This window comes from Phocoena sinus, chromosome 11 (genome assembly GCF_008692025.1).
Source record: "Phocoena sinus isolate mPhoSin1 chromosome 11, mPhoSin1.pri, whole genome shotgun sequence".
Taxonomy (NCBI): Eukaryota; Metazoa; Chordata; class Mammalia; order Artiodactyla; family Phocoenidae; genus Phocoena; species Phocoena sinus.
The window spans coordinates 78,932,621-78,958,793 of NC_045773.1; the positions used below are offsets into that span (position 1 = coordinate 78,932,621).

Here is a 26,173-nt window from a genome sequence, read left to right on the forward strand (position 1 = left end):
GTATTTTTGGAAAGTCAAGGAATTGAACTAAATCCACCAGAGAAGATGGCTCTTGATCCTTACACTGAACTCCGGAAACAGCCTCTTCGTAAGTATGTGACCCCAACAGACTTTGATCAACTCAAGCAGTTTCTCACCTTTGACAAACAAGTAAGTGACCCAGTAGGTTTACTTGTTTCCAAATGCAGCACTGCTTATTAGCAAGTTATTTTGGTAGATGTGTATTTTGAAACATTATATCTGTAATTTAACTGGTCAGATACAGTGCTATCTTTCTGGGGTTAGAGGTACAGGAATGCCTAAATTTCATATCAGAGGTTCAAAGATGATTGTGGAGTTAAGTCTTGTGAGCTCCACCAAACTTTTAAATCTTAAAGCAATTGCTGAGCAATGTCTGCTCCCTGCTTTTTACTTCTAACCACCTACTTCTTTTCTCAAATATGAATTAATGTCAAAGAATCCTTTGGGAAACCTTAAATGAATTATTGGGATATTTCAAAGCTATTGCATATATGTAGGTTTCTAGTGTTAAACTAGTAATTTCACAGCATTCCCATTGCAGATGCTTCCTTGTTCAATTTTATATTGATGTGTGAGTACAGAATGTTCTGGGTATTTTCCAGCTCTGTTCCAACCTTCCTATCTTCCCCTTGTGGACTGGTGTTATTTGAGTCTTCTCCTTTACTGTATTAAAGGGAAAGAGAAAACAGATCACCCTCAGTGTTTCTTTGCTGCTTTTTTCTCTCAGACATCTAATTCCTTTTAGTTCAGAAAATTTTACCTAGCACTAGCAAGGTCTTTTAAGAACATTCTTTATATCAGTCATATGTCTGTCATTATTTTGTATTTAAAGATTGTATTGTTGATGCTGTTACTAGAAAGAACAGTTGAAAGAGCTAAAAAAAGACTCATTAATAAATGAAAATTCTTTCCATACTAATTATATACAAACCATTTACATGTACCTTTATTAATATGCATAAAGCACTGAACAAAGGGCCCACTGCTGTTTTAATTCAGCTTCTCTTTCACTGACTAATATTTTGGATCAAAATGAATCATTCTTTCTCAGCACAAGCTTATAAGACTATTATTTAATACTTTCCAGCTGTTGACATCTGGCATGATTTCAGATGTTTTTGTATCTTTGGTGAATACTTTGTTTTTAACCATCTGAGATTATGTCATAGTCTTTCTGGTTAATCTTTTCATCATTGTCTGATACAGAAATGCCAAAATAGCTAAGTTAAACTCTCCACCTGTAGAATTTTTACTTAAGTCACTGCTTTGGGTTCCTCAAAGGTTCTTCGATTCTATGCGATCTGGGATGATACAGACAGCATGTTTGGTGAATGTCGGACCTACATTATTCATTACTATCTTATGGATGATACAGTGGAAATTCGAGAGGTCCACGAACGGAATGATGGACGAGATCCCTTCCCACTCCTCATGAGCCGCCAGCGCATGCCCAAGGTTTTGGTGGAGAATGCAAGTATGTGTGATTCAGTTTATCCTCTGTTAATTGGGACCTTTCCTGGATCTCAAAGGAGTTAATCAGTGTTGTCATTCACTTGGGAGGTGCTTGCTGTGTTCTTTAGGTACTCAAAAAGTGGCTTTCCCATAACTTCCCTCCTTTACTGGCCCCTCGATCCAAGCTTGTATCTGAAATGGTCTGGCAGAGATGACTGATACCAAGATCAAGGGAACAAAACCAAAACAGCAGTGGAAGATTTATTTAAAGTGTGGAAGAGCAAGGCTTCTGAGCTGAAGCAATTTCATGTCAGATTTTTAGTGCATTTCTAAAACAAGCTTGTTTTCATTCAGAGATACAGCTTACCATTTCCTTATGTGCTTTTCAGACTTTGCTTCTCACCTCAACCACTTCCTAATCAGGAAGTTTCTATGTGGGATAACTTCAGATGGGAAAAGGCATGTCTGTGGTTCATAATGGTGGATCCCCATTGTATCAACCCTTGGTCTTTCTTTGCTGATATAAAATAACCTTATCAATGGGAGTGTGAGAATGCAAACAAAATGCAGCTGAGACAGGCTGTCTGTCACTAGTTCTCTGGAATAAGTAGACTTGCTTTAGTTATTGACTTAATAGTTTAAGAATTTTCTCTTACAAAAGTGTCATCTTGGTCACATGTAATGACCAATGTTTGGATGGCTGACAGAACTGTAATAAATACTTTGGGTTTTTTTTTGTTTTGTTTTTTAACTCTATTTTTTGGAACTAAGAGATAAGAAATTCCAGGTATTGAGCAAGAGATTTGTCTTAGAGGTTATAAACAAATTGGCTGTCTGAAAGCTAAATCCAGCTTACTCACGTGTATTGCTTGGTCTGCACAGTGTTTTTTAAAAATGCAGTTATTTGGGGGCAAGGAGGTGGAGATTTCCATTACCGGGAGAGTGGATAATCAGAATGTGGTGAAGGTATATCCTGATAAATATGTAATAGAAGCAAAATGTACAAGAAAGCAAATGGATGCATCTTAAATGCATAGTGCTGTGTAGAAAAAAAGTTAAAAGGAGATGTATAACGCAATACCATTTACATGAAGTAAAATGCACACAAAACAGTGTAAATATTCAGATAATCAGAAAGCTGCTCATTAGCATGGTTGCATGTGAGGCAGAGGAGAATGAGATTGGGGAAAAGGATAAAAGGGAGTAAAAATTGTCATTTTTAAATTAAGAGACTTAACATTAAGCACCTCTTTTTTTGAGAAATGAGAATAATTGCTAACACAGTTTACATTCTCAAATAGCGATAACTAGATCCATGCCCTAGTTCAACTTAGTCCGGCTGCTGCCTGCTGTGTTTCTTCTACTTAGCTCCCATAGAACCCTCTTAGAATTCTGTGACACTGGGACTAATATACTAATTTTGGCCTTCCAGAATGCTTAAATGAGCCTGCAGTGCCTGCCATCTGGAGCTAACAAACGTCAGAGTTATGATTAAGAAGAATGGGGATGTATTCAGGGTGGCATGAAAAAAGTGTCAGTAAATCTCTTGAACTCTCAGGTTCCATGTTTGTTTTCTGCCTTATCAATGTGCCTTATCATTGTGGCCTATGTTTAGACTTTTCAATATGTAATCATCCTCATCTATAACTTCCCAAATGTTAACAATTTTCAGCAGGGGTAGATGGAAAGGCAGCCTGGTGACCTATGCAGGGTCATTTGAAAAGGTAGAACACATATCTTTTTGTGAAAGTTATTGTTAGTCTTGCAGACAGAAAAGGCTAAGCTTCCATCAGCTACATAATTCCTTTAACTGGAACCACGGTGTTAAAGTGTCTGACTGACTCCCAGAGGCATTAATCCAATGGATAATTTTTATTGAATTCAGTTAAACAAGGGTTAAATATCTGCTATGGGAACTATGTCATGTGCTAAGTGCTGTGCTATGGAGGATAAGATGAAAATGTAACTCCTAGACCTAGAATCCCTGTCCTTCAGTCACTTCTAGCGGCTGGGGAGACAAGTAATATAAATACTCAAAGCTCTTAAACAGTAACACAAGTGCTCCAGATTATCTGATTGCTAACTAGTTATGTCATGTAGACAAAGCTCAGAAGAAGAGGTGTGAGCTAGAAAGACTAAAGGCTTTGCGGGAGAGCTGGGTGTGGACCTAAACAATGGACCCTTACTAGGAAAAATCTAATGTATAGAAAGGAAATGATTCCAGAAGTAAGATCTGAGATATAAGAAGTGATAAAGAAAATGGTAAAATGTAGGTAAATCTAAATAAACATTGACTATACAAACTAAAGGAACAATGTTAAATTTGAGGGGCTTAAAACATATCAAAGTAAAATTAGAGTATATTACAGTAATGATATTGGAGCAGTGATAGGATTAAAAAGCAACAAATTTTGAAAAATGTTTGGGTATTTTTATGGATTATTTATTTTTATTGAAATAAAATTAACTTACAATACTATATTAGTTTCAGGTGTGCAACACAGTGATCTGATACTTTTATACATTACAAAATGATCACCAGGATAATTTAGTTATCATCTGTCACCACACAAAGTTTTTACAGTATCATTATTGTTATTTTCAGTGTTCCCCTGACAACTCTAATGCGTAGCCAGGCTTTTTTTTTTTTTTAATATTTATTTATTTATTTGGTTGCGGCCGGGTCTTAGTTGTGGCACATGTGCTCCTTAGTGGTGGCTGGCAGGCTTCTTATTTGTGGATTGCGGACTCCTTAGTTGCCGCTCACTGGCTGCTTAGTTGTGGCATGTGGGCTCTTTAGTTGCGGCTTGCTGGCTCCTTGGTTGTGGCGTGCATGTGGGATCTAGTTCCCTGACCAGAGATCAAACCCGGGCCCCCTGCATTTGGAGCATGGCATCTTAACCACTGCGCCACCAGGGAAGTCCCTACAGTATCATTGACTATATTCCCTATGCTGTACATTACACCCCCATGACTTATTTATTTTACAACTAAAGTTTGTACCTCTTAGTTTCCCTCATCAATTACACTCATCATCTTACCCCACTCCCCTCTGAGAACCACCAGTTAGTTCTCTGTATCTATGAGTCTGTTTCTGTTTTGTTATGTTTATTCTTTTGTTTTACTTTTTTAGATTCCACATACAAGTGAAATGCAGTATTTGTCTTTCTCTGTCTGACTTATTTCACTTAGCATAATACCCTTTAGGTCCATGTTGTCAAAAATAGCAAGATTTCATTCTTTTTTATCGTTGAGTAATATTGTGTGTGTGTGTGTGTGTGTGTGTGTGTGTGTGTATACAGCACTTTCTTATTATCCACTCATCTATCCATGGACATTTAGGTTGCTTCCATATCTTGGCTATTGTAAATAATGCTGTAGTGAACAGAGGGGTGCATAAATCTTTTTGAATTAGTGTTTTTTTTTTTTTCCCAGAAAAATACCCAGAAGTGGAATTGGTGGATCTCATGATAGTTCTGTTTTTAATTTTTTGAGGAATCTCCATACTGTTTTCCATAGTAGCTGCACTAATTTTACATTCCCACCAACAGTGCACAAGGGTTCCCTTTCCTCCACATCCTCGCCAACATTTGTTATTTGTTGTCGTCTTGATAATAGCCATTCTGAGAGGTGTGATGTGATATCTCATTGTGGGTTTGATTTGTGTTTCTCTGGTGATTAGTGATGTTGAGCATCTTTTCATACGCCTGTTGGCCATCTGTATGTCTTCCTTGGAAAAATGTCTATTCAGGTCCTCAGACCATTTTTTTAATCAGGCGGGTTTTTTGTTTGATGTCGAGTTGTATGAGTTCTTTCTATATTTTGGATATTAAACCCCTTATCAGATTTATTATTTGCAAATAGCTTCTCCCATTCAGTAGGTTGCCTTTTTGTTTGGTTCCTTGTTTCCTTCATTGTGCAAAAGCTTTTTAGTTTGTTGTAGTCCCATTGGTTTATTTTTGCTTTTGTATCCCTTGCCTGAGGAGACATATCCAAAAAAAAATGTTCTTTCTATATTTTGGATATTAAACCCCTTATCAGATTTATTATTTGCAAATAGCTTCTCCCATTCAGTAGGTTGCCTTTTTGTTTGGTTCCTTGTTTCCTTCATTGTGCAAAAGCTTTTTAGTTTGTTGTAGTCCCATTGGTTTATTTTTGCTTTTGTATCCCTTGCCTGAGGAGACATATCCAAAAAAAAATGTTTCTAAGACTGATGTCAAAGAATGTACTGCTTATGTATTCTAATAGGAGTTTTATGGTTTCAATTCTTACATGTAAATTTTAATTCTATTTTGAGTTAATTTTTGTATATGGTGTGAGTAAGTAGTCCAGTTTGATTCTTTTAACGTGTGGCTGTCCAGTTTTCTCCACACCACTTATTGAAGAGTCTGTCTTTTCCCCATTGTGTATGCTTGCCTGATTTGTCATAGAGTAATTGACCATATAAGTGTGGGTTTATTTCTGGGCTCTTTGTTCTGTTCCATTGATCTATGTGCCAGTACCATACTCTTGATTATTGTAGGATTGTAGTATAGTTTGAAATTAGTGAGCATGGTACCTCCAGTTTTGTTTTTCTTTCTCAAGATTGTTTTGGCTATTCAGAGCCTTATGTGTTTCCATACAAATTTTAGAATTATTTGTTCTAGTTCTGTGGAAAATGCCATTGGTATTTTGATAGGGACTGCATTGAATCTGCAGACTAGGTAATATGTTTATTTTAACAATATTAATTCTTCCAATCCATGAGCACAGTGTATCTTTCCATTTGTTTGTGTTGTCTTCAGTTTCTCTCGTCAGAGTCTTAACAGTTTTCTGAGTAAAAGTATTTTACCTCCTTGGTTAGATTTATTTCTAGGTATTTTATTCTTTTTGATGCAGTTGTAAATGGATTTGTTTTCTCTTTCTGTTAGTTCTTTGTTAGCATATAGAATTGCAACAGATTTCTGTATATTTTGTATCTTATGGCTTTACTGAATTCATTTATTAGTTCTAAGTTTTATTGTGGCACCTTTAGGATTTTATATATATAGTACCATATCATCTGCAAACGGTAGCAGTTTTACTTTTTCCTTTCCAACTTGTATTCCTTTTATTTCTTTTTCTTGTCTGATTGCTATGGCTAGGACTTCCAATACTATGGTGAATAAAATTGGAGTGAGTGGTCTTCCTTCTCTTGTTTCTAGTCTTCGACAAAATGCTTTAAGTTTTTTACTGTTGAGTGTGAAGTTAGCTGTGGGCTTGTCATGTATGGCCTTTATTAAGTTGAGGAAAGTTCCCTCTCTGCCCACTTTGTTGAGAGCTTTTATCATACATTGATGCTGAATTTCACCAAAAGCTTTTTTTGCACCTATTGAGATGATCATATGATTTTTATTCTGCAATTTGTTAATCACATTGATTGATTTGTGGGTTTTGAACCATCCTTGCACCCCTGGGATAAATCCTACTTGATCGTATTGTATTATGCTTTTAACATAGTGCTGTATCCTGTTTGCTAATGTTTTTTGAGGGTTTTTGAATCTATGTTCATCAGTGATATTGGCCTACAATTTTCTTTTCTTGTGGTGCCTTTGTCTGGTTTTGGTATCAAGGTGATGCTGGCCTCATGGAGTGAGTTCAGAAGCATTTCTCCTCCTTCAATTTTTTGGAATACTTTAGAAGGTTAGGTATTAACTCTTCTTTAAATGTTTAATAGAATTCACCTGTGAAGCCCTCTGGTCCTAGACTTTTGTTTCTTGGGGTTATTTGATTACTGATTCAATGTCATTACTAATAATCAGTCTATTCATATTTTCTATATCTTCCTGATTCAGTCTTAGGAGATGGTGTGTTTTTAGGAATTTATCCATTTATTCTAGGTCGTCCATTTTGCTGACGTGTAATTGTTCATACTAATCTCTTATGATTCTTTGTATTCCTATGGTGTCAGTTGTAACTTCTCTTTCATTTTTGATTTTATTTATTTGGATCCTTTCTCATTTTTTAGTTGATGAATCTGGCTAAAGTTTTATAATTTTGTTTATCTTTTCAAAGAAACACCTCTTAGTTTCATTGATCTTTTCTGTTGTTTTTTTTAGTCTCTATTTCATTTATTTCCTCTCTGATCTGTATTATTTCTTTCCTTCTACTCACTTTGGATTCTGCTTATTCTTCTTTTTCTACTTCCTTTAGGTGTAAGGTTAGATTGAGATTTTTTATTTCCTGAGGTAGGCTTATATTGCTATACACTTTCCTCTTAGAACTGCTTTTGCTGTGTCCCATAGCATTTTGTATCATTGTGTTTCCGTTTTCATTTGTCTCCAGGTATTTTTTATTTCCTCTTTGATTTCTGCAGTGACCAACTGGTTGTTTCGTACTATATTGTTTAGCCTCCACACATTTGGGTTTCTTACAGTGTTTTTTTTTATTTTATTGAAGTATAGTTGATTTACAATGTTGTGTTAATTTCTATACAGCAAAGTGGTTCAGTTATATGTATATATACGTACACACACACACACACACACACACACATTCTTTTTATATTCTTTTCCATTATGGTTTATCACAGGATGTTGAATATTGTTCCCTGTGCTATACAGTAGAAACTTGTTGTTTATCCGTTCTATATATCATAGTTTACATCTGCTAACCCCAAACTCAGAATCCATCCCTCCCACACCCCGCCCCTGGCAACCACAAGTCTGTTCTCTGTCTGTGAGTCTGTTTCTGTTTTGTAGATAGGTTCATTTGTGTCATATTTTAGATTCCACATATAAGTGATATCATATGATATTTGTCTTTCTCCTTCTGACTTAGCTAGTAAGGTAATCTCAAGGTCTACAGTTTTTTTTTTTCCTTGTAGTTGATTTCTAGTTTCATGGTGTTGTGGTTAGAGAAGATGCTTCATATGATTTCAGTCTTCTTAAATTTACTGAGACTTGTTTTGTGGCCTAGCATGTGATCTGTCCTGGAGAATGTTCCATGTGCACTTGAAAAGAATGTATTCTGCTGCTTTCGGATGGAATGTTCTGTATATTTCTATTAAGTTCATCTGGTCTAATGTCATTTAAGGCCAGTGTTTCCTTTTTGATTTTCTGTCTGGATGATCTGTCCATTGATGTAACTGGAGTGGTAAAGTCCCCTTCTATTATTGTGTTACCGTCAGTTTCTCCTTTTGTTTGTTAATATTTGCCTTATGTACTTAGGTGCTTCTATGTTGGCTGTATATATATTTACAATTATTACATCTTTTTGGATTGATCCCTTTATCATTATGTAATGCCCTTTCTTGTCTCTTTTTACAGGCTTTGTTTTAAAGTCTACTTGGTATGATATAAATATTGGTACCCCAGCTTTCTTTTCATTTCCATTTGCATGGAATACCCTTTCTCATCCTCTCACTTTCAGTCTGTCTGTCTTAGGTCTGAAGTGAGTCCCTTGTAAGCAGCATGTAGATGGATCTTGTTTTTTTATTCATTCAGCCCCTCCATGTCTTTTGATTGGAGCATTTAGTCCACTTACATTTAAAGTAATAATTATTGGGGAATTCTCTGGCAGTCCAGTGGCTGGGACTCTGTGTTTTCACTGTCAAGGGCGTGGCTTTGTTCCCTGGTCAGGGAACTGAGATCCTACAAGACACATGGCGTGGCCAAAAAAAGAAAATAATGCCACAGAGTCATGAGCTGTGTCCTCCACTGCCCATCACTTCCTGGGGTGACTCAGAGAGCTCTAGTAGGGTTGGGCACTAGACACTGGGAGAAGGAACCCTTGGTCTGTAGGGCGTTTAAGATGCGTGATTGGGAAGCAGCCAACCCTTTTCTTTTGGCAAATCAAGGGCTGGAGCGTTAGGTTTTCTGAATGCTGTAGCAGAACCTTAGCCTCCTTCCTTATTTTCTTAGCAATTATCAGTTAGGATAGTACCAACCCCCCTCTCATGCCCCCTGTCATCAGAGTTCTGGGGCCAAGCTTTGTGGTTCCAGCTACAAAGTGTGGCACCTTACTAGAACTGACTGATGATCTTATGGTTTCCATGGAGGCCAAGTTGCAGGGAATCAGTCTTAAACAATCAACACCTAGTTTTCATAAGAGAGTGTGACAAGTTAGATTTATTCCAAAAATGGAAGGTTGATTCTACGTTTGAAAATCTGTTGATTTCCCAGATGAACGGATTACTGGAACCATTGTGCTGACTGTCCCTGCCTCTTGGCACAGGAATAGATCAGACTGCCCTCGTAGCAGTGACCACAATTGAAATGAAACCATGTTTTGTGTGTTTAGAGTCTGTGGCCCCAAATAGAATGTTTTCTCCATCAAGGCAGGAATTTTATCCATACTGTTAATTGTTATAATCTCTGTATTCAGCAGTGTACCTGGTACACGATATATGTGGTCACTAATAATTTGTTAGATGAACGGATAAATGGGTGGGTGGTTGAAGTAAGTGACTTGGACCCCCCACCATAGATCCAATACTCTGTCTTTATAGAAGGACATTTATTCTTTTCTCTTTTAATGATTCCTTCTAAGTGTTAATTCTACTAAGATTGGTGACCTCTAGGGATAGTTCAAGCCGAATATGGGAGAGAGACTTTACAGAAACAATCTGGGTTATTATTTATGTGTCCTGTTCGCAGATGGAAATACTCAGCCCTGTGTTCTGCAGGGAGTGTGGAGGAGTCCCTGACCCTCGGTCAGAGCTGAAGCCTGCACTCCCTCTGGTTCTCAGGAATGCCTGGCTGCTGTGTGTCAGTCTTTCTTCCCATCCTCATTCCTTTTCTTTCCTCTCCCTGCTGTCTTTTGTTAGAGAACTTCCCTCGGTGTGTGCTGGAAATCTCAGACAAGGAGGTGTTGGAATGGTATACTGCCAAAGACTTCATTGTTGGGAAGCCACTCACTATACTTGGGAGAACTTTCTTCATTTATGATTGTGATCCATTTACTCGGCAGTATTACAAAGAAAAATTTGGAATCTCTGATTTACCACGCATTGATGTGAGCAAGAAGGAACCACCTCCTGTGAAACAGGTAACAGGACACTGGTTCTGAGGTTAGAGAGAGAGTTCATCTTCTGATGCATTAATAGGAATTTAAGGAAAAGGATAAAAAAGGCTCTTATGTGAATGCCCAATAAAAAAAATGGACAAAGCATGTGAAATAGAGCAGTTCACAAAAGAAGAACTACAAATGGCTAATGAACATATGGAAAGACCCTCAATTGATAATCAAACAAAGAGAAATGAAAATAATGAGGTTTAGGATCTGTTTGATTTAAAAAGACTCACAGTATCCAGTGTTTGCCGTGGTGTGATGCAGTAGGCATTTCGTGTACTGTTAATAGGCGAACAATGAGAAAAACTTTTCTGAAGGGCAGTTTGTCTCATTTAAACTTTTTCAAAATAAAATATCACGTATCTCTTGACCCAGAAAATCTGGTTTGGGGATTTTAAATAGATATATGTGAGGATGTGTAGTGTAGCATTACTTATAATAAAGTGTAAGGACATTGGCAGAATAAATTACAGAATATCCATCCATATAATTAGAGGACTATAAGACTTGTTAAAAAAAGAGGGAGTCTGTGCATATTAACATGAGAAGATGTCCATAACATTTTTAAGGGATTGTGAATACATGACATGGCACTATTTTTGTAGATTACTGTATACAACATCTGCTTATATTACTGAGGAAAAGACCCGGAGGAATGTTTCCCTGGGCTATTAACAGTGGTTAGTTCACCGTGGGAAGGGGAGGGAGGGAGGGAAGTGGGAGATGACCAGGGAGCTTTCTTTCTGTACTGTGTGGTTGTAATTTCGCTTTTTTTTTTGGCCATGCCACATGGCTTATGGGATCTTAGTTCCCTGACCAGGACTTGAACCCATGTCCCCTGCAGTGGAAGCGTGGAGTCCTAACCACTGGACCACCAGGGAGTTCCCTCAATTTCAGTTTTTATAGCAAGCCTTGTGTTACTTTAATAATTTTAAAGCTTTTTGATTAAAAAAAAGACATCTTTTAAAATTCCAGACCCCTAAGGCATTTCATTTTTTCTTGCCTATTTATCAAACCCTTTTACTTAAAAAGTGATTGGGAGGGCTTCCCCGGTGGCGCAGTGGTTGCGAGTCCACCTGCCGGTGCAGGGGACACGGGTTCGTGCCCCGGTCCGGGAAGATCCCACGTGCTGCGGAGCAGCTGGGCCCATGAGCCATGGCCGCTGAGCCTGTGCGTCTGGAGCCTGTGCTCCGCAACGGGAGAGGCCACAACAGTGAGAGGCCCGTGTACCAAAAAAAAAAAAAAAAGTGATTGGGGGCAAAACAAAAACTGATTCACTGAAGATGTTGGAAGACGGTGTTCTTTAATTGCAACATCGCTCTCCTTAAAATCACGCGGAACCCCAAAATTCAGTTCTGTGCACCTCAAAGTCCACTCTGAGAGTAAGTTCATGTTGTCTTTAATGCACCAAAATAATAATTTAATAAACTTGAACCTTCAGAGTGGCTCAGCCACATATTTTAGAGTTTGAAATGACAATTGCATGTTTTCAGAATTACACAGCAGATTCAACAAGCATCTAAAGTATTAAGGCCACAGTGTCGTAGACCAAAACACTGGTGCTTGTTGTACCTATTTGGGGCAGGAACAACTCAAACAACCTCTTTGTTGCCCATGTATAAAATAGTGTGTTAGCACCTGCGGCCCATCTTTATTTTGCCAGCATGTGTATAAAATAATGTCCGTGGGCTTTTTTCTTTTTGAAAGACACTACTGGAATGATGGAATGATTGAATTCCTCCAGCCTGGGCCCCTGCCTTCCCCGCATCTGCTGCCCATGCTGCTTGCACTTAGCCTCCAATTCTACTGAATTACAGGTGGTTCTGCATCCTGTTTTATTCCCCTGGACTTTCGCTAATGCTCTTTCTCCTGCTTGAACCACTTCTCCATCATTTCTCTACACGGCTTTTTCTTAACTCTCACAACTCAGTGTAGGCTTTCTCTCTTCCAAGAAAGCTTCTCTGAAGTCCCAGGCAGGGCTCGCCCCCCATCGTCTGTGTTCCTGGGATACTCTGTGCCTCCCTCCACTAGCACTTATCGTATTAAAACATCTGTTTATGAATTTTTCTGTGAGACTAAGTTCCTTGACAGCAGGACCACTGTTCATCTTTGTGCTCCTAGTACCTAACACAGTGCCTGGCAAATAGGAAGTATGTGGTGTGTTTCCTGGATAGACTGAAGAAGACTGCCTAGGCAGTATGTATTTGTTCCCCTCAAAGGCAAGTGATATCTTAGGCAAGGCTTTTAGAAGCAACATCTTATAAAAACAATTACAAAGAAGGATTTGGATTTTGGTGCTAGGTGTTCCTGGGGCAATAAAGCTTCCAGAAGGGAGTGTGGGTGATGATAGTGCCTCTTGCTGTCAGTTTTTCCTCTGATAGAACTCCTTACCCATGAATGTGCTCATGGATTAAGAATTATAATAAAACCCATGTCCCTATGCCCCAGTTTTGGGGGCAGCATTTGATGCAGTCTACAGGAAAAATACCATGTGAACAGATCTAGATTTTGATCAACCAAACTACTCCACCACTTGAGTTTATAGATAAATATTGTGTGAGATTGCAGTCCAGGCATCACAATGAAAAGTACAAGGGTAATCCTGTTAAATGTCAAACATTCTCATAAGGAGGAGTCTCACCTAACCAGGAAGTAGGATGGGGAGGGCTTGTAGCACACTGGTGCACTTTTCCTAGTGGACGGCTTTGATCTGTGTTTTGAGCTGATAAAAGCTTTGAGTCCTAGAATAGCCCTGCTCTCCATCCTCATTACTATCACCTTACCACCCCCTAAACTTGTCTTCTAAAGAAAAAAAGGGAGGGAAGACTTGGATAGAGAGCAGAGAGAACTGGAGAACCACTATAGATTTTGGTTTGTTTGTTTTGCCCTGTCTCAGTCACTCTGTATAATACAATGTCTTCTCCATCCTTACATATGGCACATTAATTATAGTGTTTGGTCAGTTTATTTTCTCTATAATAAATAATTCTGCTACAAATAAATCCTCTCTGCCTCTCCATGAAAGTCTTTGTTGGAAATGAGTAGGAAAGCTCCACTTACCAAGCAGCAAATACCTTTTAGCTCTCCTCAATCATTACCTCTCAGTCATCTAAACTCTACACAATGTAGTTGGAACACAGGGATGAGAGCCATAGCAGGTTCTAGAGGGACCAAGCCGGAGTCAAGCTGATGGGCAGGGACAGAAGTGGATATGCAGTGCGTATATGTAATTTGAGAATCTCGATACCCAGGTCAGGCTGATCTGCCAGATCAGGAGTAAGTCCACATGGATCCAGAAGCCAGATGTGCTGGATCCATCTGGAGACATGCTAGTAGGGAGGAGGAAAAAGCCAGGACCAGGAGAGCTCATTTGCCGTGGAGCTGGCCTCTGAAGGCAGCATCTGAAGGATGAGGGACTCTTAAGACTTTGTGTGTGCGTGCATTATTAAGAAAGCCTGGGCAGAAGCTCTGGAGGTGGGTCATACGAATAGGAGTGTCTAGGCGTGATAATGTCCAGTCAGAGGAATGGTTCTAATTTAGAACAGGACCCAGGCGGTAGCTTGGAGCATGAAGAGCATGGTGCCAGGACCACAGGCACAGGGGCTGATATTTAGAGAAGGTCTTTATTCCAAGCAGAGGAAATGAGATGCAACTTGGGAAAACTAGGTAGAAGCCTGTTAAAACAAAAGGAATTTGAGAGGAAGGTGCTCAGAAACTTACCTCCCTATTTTAAAACTCCTTAACCTCCCCCCACACCCCCCAACCAGGCTGCTCTCACTGTGTATTGATATTAGACTCCACCACTGTGCATTTCCGCCCACCTCCAGAGTAAGTCAGCTTAGCATGCAGTGCCTCACCCCAAGTCCTTCTGTCCATTGGCAGCCGTGTATATTCACTGAGTAGTGGTTTTGCATTTGGAGCAAATTAAGTCATCGTCCATCTACTGGATCCATTAGTCATATTCCAGCCATGAAGATCACATTAACTACAGCCCAGGAAGTGGGTGAAGGATCAGTGTTCTAAGCACCCCACCTTGGATGAACATAGCAGAGTCCCTGGTTTCTGAGGGAGTCCCCTGTTGCAGGTGGAGCAGGGCTCATATAGACTAACTTGTTAAAGTCCCTGAATACAGTATATTAAAAGATTTGGGGAGGGTATCTACAAGTAAAAGCATGGTACAAGCTAGTTTGCTGAGAAAGCATAGCAGAAAGGAGAGAAAAAGAACTCAGCTGCAGTCCGCCTAGCATTGATGAGAGGGAGGAAAATAACCTCTGAACTAAAGTTTTTTTTTTTAGATACATGATTTTTTATTATTATTTTTAAATTTTTATTTATTTTTATTTTTGGCTGTGTTGGGCCTTCGTTTCTGTGCGAGAGCTTTCTCTAGTTGCAGCGAGTGGGGGCCACTCTTCATAGCGGTGTGCGGGCCTCTCACTATCGTGGCCTCTCTTGTTGCGGAGCACAGGCTCCAGACGCGCAGGCTCAGTAGTTGTGGCTCACGGGCCTAGTTGCTCCTCGGCATGTGGAATCTTCCCAGACCAGGGCTCGAACCCATGTCCCCTGCATTGGCAGGCAGATTCTCAACCACTGCGCCACCAGGGAAGCCCTCTACTTAAGTTTTTAGACAAACAAATCTTAGCATCCTCTAGCGGTGCTTTCAGCCCTTCATGGAACCTAAATGAAAAACATAGGTTCATCCTAAATTTTCACACTCACCAAATAACCTTTGCATCTGGAATTTAGTTCCATGAGTTTGCTCCTTCTCTAGGAAAGGGGAATCCTGTGTGGACAGGGGAGTGTGAGTTCTTAGTGAAGTATGGCTATCATTCTCTTAGGCAAAAATGAAGAAATAAAAATAGGGACTTCCCTGGTGGTGCAGTGGTTAAGAATCCGCCTGCCAATGCAGGGTACACGTGTTCAAGCTCTGGTCCGGGAAGATCCCACATGCCTCGGAGCAACTAAGCCTGTGCGCCACAACTACTGAGCCCAAGCCACAGCTACTGAAGCCCACATGCCCAGAGCCCATGCTCCGCAATAAAGAGAAGCCACTGCAATGAGAAGCCTGTGCACTGCAACGAAGAGTAGCCCCTGCTCACTGCAACTAGAGAAAGCCCGCGCGCAGCAACGAAGACCCAATGCAGCCAAAAATCAATAAATAAAATTAAAATTTTTTAAAAAAAGAAATTAAAATATTAGAAATACGGAGGTAACTCGGAAGTAAGTAGCATGAACCAAGTCCTAACACCCCCACCTTACCCCTACCTCCAACACACACACGTGCCCACTTTGGGTGAATTGAGAAAACAGTTTCCAGATCTGCCCGGCTGAGACCCACATCCCAGACAAAGAAGTCACAGACAGACCCATGGGCTTCACCGTGCTGGAGGGCCACAGGGGCCAGGATTGGGGCTGGGGGCAGGGCCAGGCTCTGCTTTGGCAGTGGATATCAATGATAGATTAAATCCAGCCCTGAGGGTTACTTTGTAGCATCATCAGTCACTTGTGTGAGCAGTGATCATGGTGTAAAATCTATAAAGAGGAATGGACTATGTGATATGTTATTTTTTTCTGATTACATTTGTATATGTAGAAATTGCTTTTAAATAAATGTTTTCTAGATTTTAAAAAGAAACTTACAGTTACCTTTAATTTTTAGAACAAGGAGCATCTGCTTTATTTCTTACTTCCTGTGTTTCTTCAGGAATTACCTCCCTATAACGGTTTTGGACTAGTTGAAGACTCTGCTCAGAATTGCTTTGCGCTCATTCCAAAAGCTCCAAAAAAAGATGTTATTAAAATGCTGATGAATGAGAACAAGGTGCTTCGTTATTTGGCTGCACTGGTGAGGACAATTTTTGTTTTTTAATTTATTTTATTTACTTTATTTTTGGCTGCACTGGGTCTTCGCCGGTGCACGTGGGCCCTCTCTAGTTGTGACCAGGGGCCACTCTTCGTTGTGGTGCACAGGCCTCTGCTGTGGAGCACAGGTTCTAGGTGCACGGGCTTCAGCAGTTGTGGCACACGGGCTCAGTAGTTGTGGCTCGCCAGCTCCGGAGCGCAGGCTCAGTACCTGCGGCGCATGGGTCCAGCCGCTCCGCAGCATGCGGGATCCTCCCGGACCAGGACCCGAACCCGCGTCCCCCTCACCGGCAGGCAGACTCCCAACCACTGCACCACCAGGGAAGCCCCAAGGACAACTTTTATATCCTAAGATTCTGTTCTGTCTCAGTACTGTGCACAGTTGTCTGTTTTGTCTGTAAGCTCTAGAGTAACAGCTGTCAGAGTTCTGTGTTTATTTAAACAACCATTGGTTCCAACCTTCAGGCAGGTTGGATAGTATTAAGTATGGTGCCCCTGAACCAAGACCTAGCTCAAGTCCTATCTGCCCTCACAGTCTTTCTTAAATCATTAATCTCTCTATCCCTCAAATTTTGACAGGCATTTTGGCCGTTTTTATTAAGCAATTATGAAAGCTTGACTTACATTCAAATTATCTATTTGTGTGCCTTTCCAGTGAACTGTGATTTTCTTGAGGGTAGGGACCATGTCTTACTAATTTTTATCATTGGTAGATATCTAGCTTGATGTATTTTATATTCATTAAATGTGACAAATGGAATCATACTAATTTAATAGATGTGAACTTTGAGAGGTCATATGGCTAGTGGCTGAGAGGTTTGGAAACAGACATAAATTCAAATCCTGAGTGTTCCACTCACTGGCTGAATTACCTGAAGCAAATTACTGATAATAATTCAAAGGATAATGTCTTTAAAAATAGGAAAAAAAAGCAGAAATAGAAATATAACCATTTTATTTAGAAATATAGACATAAATAGGAGAAATTGAAATAAGTTACACTGGGAATAGAAATGTATTTGAAAAAATAAAAATTAAATGAGAACATAGTTGACTAATGTATATTTTAAATATTGAAAAAGCTTTGAAACAAGGGAGTTCTAGCAAATTCTAGGTCAACTAGAACACTCCATACGTTAAGAATTCTGATTAATGAAGGTTTTGCATTGTTGCTAAGTTCTTTGAGTTACTGTTAAAGTTCAAGAGGTTTGTTGAATTATGACATAGTAACTATGAACTCCTTGAGGGCAGGGGTCATGTCTCTTTAGACTTTGTAGGTACTCAATAACTGTTGGATGAATGGGTAAATGAATTTATTTACACATACACTGTCTGTGAGTCAGGCAATATAATATACTCATTTTATGTTTCAAAACATAAGGATCAGAGAGGCTAATTGATGTGTCCCAGGTCTTAACTGCTTAGACAGAGACAGGACTAGGACTCAACCTAACGAAAAATATAATTCGAAAAGGTACATGCACCCCAATGTTCATAGCAGCACTATTTACAATAGGCAAGACATGGAAGCAACCTAAATGTCCACTGACAGATGAATGGATAAAGAAGTTGTGGCATATATATGTATTTATGTATGTATGTATGTATATACACACACACACAGACACACATACGTACATACAATGGACTATTACTCAGCCATAAAAAGGAATGAAATAATGCCATTTGCAGCAACATGATGGACCTGGAGATTATCATACAGTAGAATTTCAATGAACAAATGGAGAAGAGAAGAGTGCAATAGAAAATTACCATTAAGCACACACCTCAGCAGTACTTGTTGCTGACAAGGTCCATCAACGGATGCTAAAATTAGTGGGAAAACCTTTGAGGAGAAACAAGATTTTCATGGTTTCAAAGTACCTCCCTCAAGATATTTACTAACTGCAAAGGGAAAGATGGTAACTTTACAGGGGAGAAACCCACCAGGCATCTTCTTAACCAAGTGATCAAGTTCAACATCACCAATAAAAAGATGTTTTGTTATCATGAACTCCTTGATATGCACAGAGAAGGACGTGTTTTTTTTCCCCACCTGTGGTATTTTTGCCAAAGATGCAAAAGTGAGATGCGTGAGGGACAGTCAACAAAATAATTGACCAGTACTTATGTCAGGGTCATGAAAGACAAGAGCAGACTGAGGAACTGTCACAAATTGGATGAGATTAAAGAGAAATAACAACTAATGCAGTATAGGATCCTGAAACAGAGAAAGAACATAAGTGGAAAACAGGTGAAATTTGAATAAGGACAGTAGTTTATTTAAAGCATTATACCATCATTTTCTGGGTTTGATAACTGTGCTATGATTATGATTATGATAACTGTGCTATGATATTACTGTTAGGTGAGGCTTGGTGATGGGCTTACGAGAATTCTCAACTATGCAACTTTTCTCTAAGTCTGATAAACTTAGTTCAAAATAAAATGGCAAAAACAATTTAAAAAAAATTTTAAATACTCCTTCCTGCCAGGGTGAGCTGTTGCTCCCAACCCCCTTGTACACCCGTGCCTGTAGTCCTGCTCAGAACTTTATTTTATTCTAAGTGTGATGGGAATCCTCTGGAGGTTTGAGAGGAGAGGAATGATGTGATTTTATTTTTATTTGTTTAAAAAAAATTTTTTTTATTATAAGGGTGTTCAACAAAAAAAGTTTGGAGACTGTCAGGGAATGGTATGAGGAAATTATTTTACTAAGAGGAAATCCAATGACTTTCTCTACTAAATGAGAAATTATGACACAAATAATTCCATGGTCTGAATGAGAAGGTGTGTGCTGAAATTGTGATGTGAGAGGATTTTAGTCAAGAATAAGCATGTCTGTATTTAGGCTTGTTCAGTCTGGAATTTGTTTCTCGGTGATTTGATTTAGGAAAAGTCTTATCAACAACGTAGTTTCTCAGAATCACTTCAACTCTATGACATGTTACTCCTTCCTCCCTTCTTAAATTTTCTTTTTTAAATTATGTATAAAAATGGATTTGTTTAAAGGCATAAGCTTTGCCTAATCACTTTAGTGTCCTCGAAGTTGAACATAATGTCAGCCACGAGGTTTCAGACTGGCAGCCTGTGGACAGAATGTAGCCCATATGTTTTCTTTGGCCTACCTGGTGCTTTTAAAGAGTTGAAGTCAACATTTTAAAGTCAGGGTTTTTATATAGTAATCCAGATTTCTGTTTTCTCATGAAAAATTGGATCTAGCAACATTGGGCCTATATTCATTCCCACATGGCAACAATCAAGTGGAGGTGAGTTGGGGCAGCCTCCCTTAGATGAGGTATGTCCTTTCCCGGTCCCCGGAGCCCCACCCCATACTGTTCATTTATATTATACTTCATATGTTAGGCTTATATTGTACCCTAGTCCCCGTAGATATTTCAGTTTGAGGCTTCTGCGTAGATCACGTACCTTCATAATATCCTCTTTTCTTCACCTTTCCAGGAATCCCCCATCCCAGAGGACAAAGACCGCCGATTTGTCTTCTCTTATTTTCTAGCCACTGACATGATCAGTATCTTTGAGCCTCCTGTTCGCAATTCTGGTATCATTGGGGGCAAGTATCTTGGCAGAACTAAAGTTGTCAAACCAGGCTCCTCGGTGGAAAACCCCATCTATTATGGCCCCAGTGACTTCTTCATTGGTGCTGTGATTGAGGGTAAGTCTCAACACAGTTTAGGCTCTCTTTCTGGCCAAGTGAATGGGTTCTTCTTATTGGGAATTTAATTCAGTTAACCCTTGTAGGAAGCAGTTAGTTTGCAGTCCAGCTGTACATGTGGTACAGTGTATAAATCTCCTTTATCAATTAAACTGTAAATTAGTTGCATTTGTTGGCTGTAGATGAAAACTCTGAGCTCCCTAAACACCGAGCAAACTAGTGCATATTAGTTTAGAGAGCAACTGAAAGTTCATTAGTCTAGGTCACAAATACATATCTGTGAATTTTTACTCTCGGTTGCCTGATAAGAACATAACCAGGCAAAATGTATTTCTACCCTTTCCCCAGTGTTTGGCCACCGGTTCGTCATCCTTGATACAGACAACTGTGTTCTGAAATACATGGAGAGCAATGCTGCCCAGTATTCACCAGAAGCACTCCTGTCAGTTCAGAGCCGTGTTCGAAAGCAAGAAGCTCCTGCACCAGAATTGGACAAGTATGTTTGACCATCTAAGGTCCATTTTGGCTTTGGCACAATGAGATATTCAGGAAGCAGTTCTTAAAATGAATGGATGATCACATTTTAGATTTTCAGATTTCCCTCACCAATGAAAGGTCTTAGACAACCTAGGTTACCTGGGTCCAATATAATAACTAGTAACTTAGAACTTTTTCAACTTCATATATTTAGCAAATAATTATTGAGTGCCTTGTATGTATCAGACACTATCACTAGGCCCTTAGGCTTTTATCAGTAAACAAAATAGACCAGAAGTTGCTGCCCTCATGGAGTTGACCCTCTAAGCAGCGGGAGATAGCTAATAAACAGCACCAGTAAGTTAGTTATGCAGTGTGTTGGGTGATGAGTGCTGTGGGGAAGTGGAGCAAAACAAGGGTGATAAGGGTTCTGGAAGGTGGGGGTGGGTTGCAGTTGGTTGGGGGAGGTGGTCACACCTTGAGAAGGTGGCACTGAGCAGACACGTGAAGGTAAAGGAGTCAGCTGCGTGGACGTGTGGAGGGAGAGCTTTCCAGGAAGAGAGGGAGCAGTGAGTGCTAAGACTCTACGTATTAGCACACTCGGAGCACACAGGTAACACTGGCAAGAAGTAGGCCGGTGAGTGGCGGCAGTGGAGGAGTGAGGAAGAGAAGCAGAAGCTGGAGGTAGGAAGTTAGCAAGGGCCCAGGTTGTGTAGGACCTGCTAGGTCTCTGGAAGGGTGGTGGCTTTCCTCTGAGTGAAAGCGAGAGCCACCATGGGGCTTCCGAGTAGAGGAGGGGCACCATTTGACATGTGTTTTAAAAGAAGGGGCTGTTGTGTTAAGAATAGATTCAGAGGGAGATTAGTTAGGAGAATGTGGCAGTGATCTAGGCAAGAGATGACGGTGCATGGACCAGGGTAGTATCAGTGAAGGTGGGGAGAAGTGGTCTGATGTGGGGTATATTTTAAGGTAGAGCTAATAAGGATTCAGACAGATGATATAGGGGAGATAAGAGAGTAGGTAAGGATGACTAAGGTTTTTGGCCTGAGCAGCTGGAAAGGAGTTGCCACCAACTGAGATGGGGAAGAAGTCTACTGTGGGTAGAGGAGGGTTTTTTCTGGCAGGGCGGAGGCAGGAGGGATTTCAGTTTGGGATATATTAGGGTTTTTTTTTTTTTCGTTTTGTTTTTAAATTTTTATTTAATTTTATTTATTTTTTGGCTATGTTGGGTCTTCATTGCTGCACACAGGCTTTCTCTAGTCGCGGCGAGAGGATGCTACTCTTTGTTGCAGTGTGCAGGCTTCTCGTTGCAGTGGTTTCTTTTGTTGCAGAGCATGGACTCTAGGTGCGTGGGCTTCAGTAGTTGTGGTCCGCAGGCTCAGTAGTTGTGGCTCGCAGGCTCTAGAGCACAGGCTCAGTAGTTGTGGCACACGAGCTTAGTTGCTCCATGGGTTTGGAGATCTTCCCCGACCAGGGCTCCAAACCCATGTCCCCTGCATTGGCAGGCGGATTCTTAACCACTGCGCCACCCGGGACGTCCAATGTACTAGGTTTAAGATACCTATTAGATATTCAAGTAGAGAGATCAAACGGGCTGTTGGATATATAAATCTGGAGCTCAGGTGAGAGGTCTGGGGCTGTGGGAGTTGTGGGCATATAGATGATATTTTCAGCCATGAGACTGGGTGAAATCTCTCAGGTAGTCATTGCAGACAAAGAAGAGAGAATAGCTCCAAGGATTGCGCTCTGGGGTTCTCCAGCACTGAGTTGGGAAGAGAAACTGAGCAGGACGACTAGTGAGGCAGGAAGAAAACCAAGTGGGTGTGGTGTCCTGAATCCAGGCTGTCCCCTTTTGCACAGTAGGGACTGTAAACGTGACCATGAGAACAATCTCAGCACCAATGGGAAAATTTACTGCTGTTCTGCAACTTTAAAAAATTTTTATCAAAACATGAAAAGCTCTGATGGTTATAAATGTACAGGGAAATGAAAAATAGTAAAATTGATTTTTGTTAGTGCACTGTAATTTAAGACATTGGCAACATTGAGAATTAAAAGTGTTTTATTTCTTTATAAAAAGCATATTAAGAGTAGTTGGAACAGTGCTTGCCTTCTTGTCATGTAACTTATGATACAGAGTGAACGTCTTTTCTGTACCTCGGCAAATTGTCATATTCATTTCCAAGTTTGGATTGACTTACAACATTTTATTATTTTTGCTTTCAATGTTGCGAAATACATCCTAGAGTTCCTTTAATGAGTGAAATATCTCAGAGTTCTTTTAATGTGAAGTTTTTTGTTTGCTGGCATCTGGGATATCGTCATCCTTTTTTTTCTTTTTTTGGCTACATTGGGTCTTCGTTGCGGTGCGCGGGCTTCTCATTGCAGTGGCTTCTCTTGCTGCAAAGCATGGGCTCCAGGTGCATGGGCTTCAGTAGTTGTGGCTCGAGGGCTCTAGAGTGCAGGCTCAGTAGTTGTGGTGCACGGGCTTAGTTGCTCCAAGGCATGTGTCTTCATCCTTTTCGTTACAACCACTTCCCTCATTTCTGTCAATAAGCCAGCCTTTGCTAGGGTCCTCTGCCTGCACATCGAGAGTCTCTTAAACCACAGCAGTGTCAGCATTCCCACGGTCAGCTATTTCTTCTCTAACTCCATTGTGTTTGACTTGAATTCTGCTTCTAGCTCTACCTCTTTTGGTTTCTTTGCCACGCTTTCATCTTTGTTGACCAGTTCTCTCTTTCAGTTATCCATTTTTGTAAAATGTCACTTGAGTTTATCCTTTAGAGAAAAGGAGGCAACATAAGCTACACACTTTGCTGTCTGTGTGTGACTTGAAAAACAGATGCCCAGTGATCAGTCACTGACAGTCTTTCAAAGAAGTGATATATGATTGTCGCTGATCGTGATGCACATCTATTATTTGTGTAATGATTCGTGGACTGAAAATCTGACAATTTGCACTTGAGGCAGTTACTCACAGTTACTAACTGAAATTTGAACTGTGTTGTTGAGGGTCTGGGTTATTTAACCAGATGGTGGTAAGTGAAATTCATGCATATCTGAGCCTTGCAAAAACAAGAATTGCCTGCAAATCAAGGAAGACAGTGATTCATTGTGTCACATGGGGATTTAGCAATGTGTAGGGGACACTGGGGACCTCAGTGCAGACTTCCACTGGAATAGGAGGGGCGGGAGTGGGCTTAAGAGAATGGGAGGAGAGGAATTCGAGCTTGGAAGTATAGCCCCCTCTTGAGGAAGTTGGTGCAAAGGGGAACAGAAAAATGGGGAAGTAGCTGGCCGGCAAAGTGGGGTCAAGAGAAGGTATTGGTGTCTTAGAATAAGATAGAGAAATTCAAGTTCTGGGTTAAGAAATCCATGGCTATCCTTGTTTTGATCCTCACTTTACCCCTCTTCTCTTGTGATGGGTCAGAGAGGTGAATGAGAGAAGATGCTTGAAGGTGATATGAATATAAAGGTCATGATCTAAGGAAATACAAATCCTGTATTTGAGTAATCATTGCTAAGAATAATGAAAAGGGATCCTGAGTACTTGTCAGGCCTGAGAACTTTTTATATCAAGTGTTAGTTGCAGGATGATGAAATTTGCAGTTAGCCATCTTCCTTCTCTGAGCTGGAAGATTAAAACAGTGCACAAGTGGTTGGAGTATTGACTTCATCTGAAGTTCTTTTCAGGCTTGGGTCTTCATTGCTGTACACTGAACTCAGACTTACAGATAACAGATTGCTCATAAGCCCACTCCTCTGCACAAACCCTCCCCGTGTGAAGAGCATGAACACCCGCGTGTTCGCATATCTTGTCCTTGTTTGGTTGACTTGCCCGTCTGTGCTCTTCAGCTTCAGGAGGACCCTCCTCCCCTGCTCGACAATCCTTTTCATCCTCTCTTTTTCACTTGCAGCAATTTTTCCCATATAGGCATTTCCAAATATTCTCACTTTCTTTTCCATTTTCTTGAAGCCCCAAGCACCTCCATATTCACTTTGCAGATGGTCTCAGACATACCCAGTGATCCAGTGTGAGCTGCTTCTGTTTTCCTACTCTTCACCTTAGAGTGTTTCTTTACTTATCTCTTTACCTTCTTGTCACAGCTAAGTAGCTCCCATTTCTCCAAATTTAATTCTTTTGTGTCTGTCACCGCCTCCTCTCTGACTGCCCTCGTATCCAGACACTCTTCAGAAGTTGTTTACTTGAGGTTACTGATTGTTTTCCAATCTAATGGTCTCTTGTCATTTATTCATTAATTCAGTGATATTGGCACCTGCACCATATGCCAGACTTTAATAAACATCTAGGCAGCCAGGTGAGGGAATAGGAGCTCATTGTCTAGGGCAGAGGTTGGCAGACTTTTTTGCAAAGAGTAGTAAATAATTCAGGTTTGTAGGCCATACCAGAATCTCTGTTGTAACTACTCAGCTGTGCACCCGTGGGGTGAAAGCAGCCATAGACAATGTGTAAATGAGTAGGTGTAGCTGTATTTTGATTAAACTTTATTTAGAAAAACAGGCTGCCGGCTGGCTTTGGCCTCTGGGCTAACCCCCTGGTCTAGTGTTGAGCCTTTCTGATCTACATATAATATAAATTACTCTTTACCACCCCCTTTTTGAAACCCTTTCTTTTGAGTTCTAGAAAGTCAGAGTCTCTGATACTCCTCCTACTTCCCTGGAAGCTTGTTCTTTGTATCTTTTTCCTATTTCTGTCTACTAGGTTGGAGTTTCTCAAGGTTCTGGTTTTGGTCCTCCTGTTCTCTTTCTCTAAACTCTGGACGATCTCATCACATCGTAGAGTGTCTGAATAAGTCGCTCTCCATCCTGGCGTTCTCCTGATTCTGCTCCCAGACTCCTGTCTGCCTGCTCGATGCGTCTCCATGCATCTGAGCCACCAGCACCTCTCACTTCGTACAGCTAAAAACGAGACCACTGTTGTCTTCACCTTCCTGGCACACCTGCTGTTCCTTCGTCCTTCTTCCTTCTTTCTGTTAATCTGTCTCATCAAGTGGCGATGACAGTGAGTTGTGATAATGTGTGTAAAGCACCAGCCTGGTGTCTGGCACACAGGAGGCAAGCAGTGAATGTCAGCTCCCCTCTTTCTCTTGGTCACCTCAGGGCTCCATTTACCTTGATTTGAAACCTCCTCTTCTATTCTGCACCATATTCAATATGCTGCTAAGTTCTTTTATTTTATTCTACGATATCTCTTGCCTCTGACTTCTTTTCATTCTCACCACCATTTCCTAATTTAAAGCACTCAGTCAGTTTGGAATTGCATTTATCTGAACTTAACAGCAGCAGTAACAACAGAAACAAATTTATATTAGCTTAACCCAGTGGAGTTTTATGTTTTCTTATGGAACACAATGTCTGGAGGTCAGTGGTCCAGAGCTTTCCCAGCCCAATAGAGACCTGACTTCTCTCTCGCCTCAGATATTCTGAGCAAGTAGCTTTTGTCCTCATGCTTTTCTCTCTGTGGTTACAAGTGAATGTTCCATTTCCAGGACTGCATCTATATTCCAGGCAGGAAGAGGGGAAGGACAAAGAGGTAAGAGACTGAAAAGCCAATCTTGCCATGTCTTTCCTGGTTTTTTTTTTTGCAGTACACGGGCCTCTCACCTTTGCGGCCTCTCCCGTTGCGGAGCACAGGCT

General features: G+C 40.4%; 1 protein-coding gene across 2 annotated transcripts in view; it reads left to right on the top strand.

The window, feature by feature from the left end:
- Window positions 1–26,173, top strand: part of EFHC1 (EF-hand domain containing 1) — a 65,181-nt gene that overhangs the window by 22,040 nt on the left and 16,968 nt on the right. For both annotated transcript variants that reach the window (XM_032647492.1, XM_032647491.1), the window contains 6 exons: window positions 1–150; window positions 1,303–1,495; window positions 10,259–10,479; window positions 16,205–16,345; window positions 19,825–20,038; window positions 20,387–20,534. In XM_032647492.1, the coding sequence (XP_032503383.1) occupies window positions 1–150; window positions 1,303–1,495; window positions 10,259–10,479; window positions 16,205–16,345; window positions 19,825–20,038; window positions 20,387–20,534 (1,067 nt within the window). The remainder of the gene's footprint in view (window positions 151–1,302; window positions 1,496–10,258; window positions 10,480–16,204; window positions 16,346–19,824; window positions 20,039–20,386; window positions 20,535–26,173) is intronic.